This window comes from Plasmodium reichenowi, chromosome 11, assembly GCF_001601855.1.
Source record: "Plasmodium reichenowi strain SY57 chromosome 11, whole genome shotgun sequence".
NCBI classification, from domain to species: Eukaryota; Apicomplexa; class Aconoidasida; order Haemosporida; family Plasmodiidae; genus Plasmodium; species Plasmodium reichenowi.
The window spans coordinates 1,022,016-1,024,561 of record NC_033656.1 but is presented as its reverse complement, the minus strand read 5'-3'; the positions used below and the strand labels follow the sequence as shown (position 1 = coordinate 1,024,561).

Below are 2,546 nucleotides of genomic sequence, written 5' to 3'. Positions count from 1 at the left end.
AAATACAAATAAAAAAACAAGTTGAATAAATAAAAAAAATAATAATAAAAAAAAAAAAAATTCTCAATAATATTACAAAAAAATTGAATAAAAAAATATTAAAATATTAAAATATATATATATAAAGCAATTGTCTGTTTCATTAAAAAAAAAAAAAAATCAAAAGAACAATATGGAAAATAATAATATAAATTTAAATTCAAATAAAGAAAAAAATCTCAATATATTATCTACAAATGAGAAATGTTTTAATAAAGATGATAATGTACATAATATTTCTGACAATTTCAAGGATGATAATAAATTTGTTAATCTTTTTCTCAGAAAAAATGATCAACATGTAGATTGTCCTGAAATTATTTTAGATATAGAAAAAAACGAACATACAGTTGATAAAAAAGGAAAATTATGTATAGACTCTTCTGATAAGAAACCTGAAGAAAATATAAAAAAAGAGCATCAAAATAATGAGCATGATATGCTAGAAAAAATACATAAAGGCAATCATATAGATAATATATTTAGTGATAATAAAAATGAAATTAATTTTATATCAGAAGAAAATAAAAACGAAAATATATTAAATAAAAAAAAAAATATATATGAACAGGATACTACTTATGGTGATGTATATCTTATCAGTACTGAACATAATGATACTCATATAAATAATGATAAAGACAAAATTTTTACATCTAATGAACATAATGATGCTCATATAAATAAGGATAAAGACAAAATTTTTACATCTAATGAACATAATGATGCTCATATAAATAAGGATAAAGACAAAATTTTTACATGTAATGAACATAATGATGCTCATATAAATAAAGATAAAATTTTTATATGTAATGAACATAATGATGCTCATATAAATAAAGATAAAATTTTTACATGTAATGAAAATAATGATGCTCATATAAATAAAGATAAAATTTTTACATGTAATGAACATAATGATGCTCATATAAATAAAGATAAAATTTTTACATGTAATGAACATAATGAAGAAAAAATAATAATACAAAAAAATGTAGAAGTTTCTGATAAGAAAAAAAAATTTAACACGAAAGATAAGGAATATATTAATACAATAAATAATAAAAATTGTAATATTCAGGATAATCATCATGATGTATCTTATGAAAAAAATATGTTGATCAACGAAAACGTGAGGAATATTAATGACACATTCTCCAAAACTATAAATAGTAAATTTCCCAAGGAGGAAAAAAGAAATGAAATCAGAAAAAAAAATGGCAGCAACCAAAAGACCATTATTAATAATGATATGGTGTATGATATAAATGAGGAACGTACAAGTGTTGACGAGAAAATTGAAAAATTAAGAAATGATGACATATTAAAAAGTGGGGACATATTAAAAAATAATAAGATTCTATCATGTGATGAAGAAGGAGAAGAAGAAAAAAACGACCTTTCCTTAGAAGAAATATTATACGAAACAACAGAAAGATCAAAAAGTTATAATCGCAAAAATTATGGACTTTTAGGTATATTAAAGGTTATAAAAATGACAGACCCTAATTTAAATATATTAGCTATAGGTTCTGATTTAACAACACTAGGATTAAATTTAAATTCCCCTAATTATATTTGTACATCTGTTTCTTCACCCTTTTCCGAGAATCCTATAGAAAATGAAGAAGATTTTATCAAACCTATATCATATTTAAATACAAAATTTCAAATACGATTATCTCTATTATTAAAATTACAAACGGAGACTTTGTTTTATATTTTTTATAATTTACCAAGAGATGTATTACAAGCATATGCAGCATCAGAACTTTATATAAGAAAATGGATATATCATATTATATACAAAAAATGGTTTACACCTAACAATACTACAAGTACAATCAATCTAGAAAAATGTGCTTCATGGATATATTTCGATCCTTTAACCTGGTCAAAAAAAACATATAATAATTACTTGAATGTGAAAGATGATATAATGAATGTAGAGGATGTTACGAAATGTATTGAGCAAATAATTAAATTACAGTCTTATTACAACATACATCAGCAAAACATTTAGAAAAGCGTTCTCCCACTAAATAAATATATATATATATATATATATATATATATATATATATGTATATATGTGTGTACTAAATTTTTTTCTTTACATAATTAATAAGGTGTGTCATATATACTTATTTTTTCATCTTATAAACATCATGCCTGATGCTTTCATATATGAACATCTCTCATACTTTTATTTTATTTTATATAAATATAATATTATGTACAAAATAATTATTCATTATAATATTTCTCTTTAAAAAAAAAAAAGAAAAAAAAAAAAAAGAAAAAAAAAAAAAAAAGTCATATTTGGTTTTTTTTTTTTTTTTTTTTTTTTTTTTTTTATCACAAAAAAAAAAAAATAAAAATTTCATTTTTTTATATATAAATATATTGTAGAAAAGTTTTAAAAATATATATTTTTTTTTAAATTTTTTAAAGTAAAAATGAAATGTATTTTAAAACGTTTTTTTAAAAATGAAAAATTAAAA

The 2,546-nt window shown here is 20.0% G+C and overlaps 1 protein-coding gene across 1 annotated transcript; it reads left to right on the top strand.

The window, feature by feature from the left end:
• Positions 1 to 172: 172 nt before the first annotated feature.
• Positions 173 to 2,065, top strand: PRSY57_1127100 (CCR4-NOT transcription complex subunit 2, putative; the record flags this gene model as incomplete). The annotated part of the gene is made up of 1 exon (XM_012908235.2): positions 173 to 2,065. One exon carries the CDS (start codon positions 173 to 175, stop codon positions 2,063 to 2,065), a length of 1,893 nt encoding a protein of 630 aa, XP_012763689.2.
• Between the last annotated feature and the right edge of the window lie 481 nt (positions 2,066 to 2,546).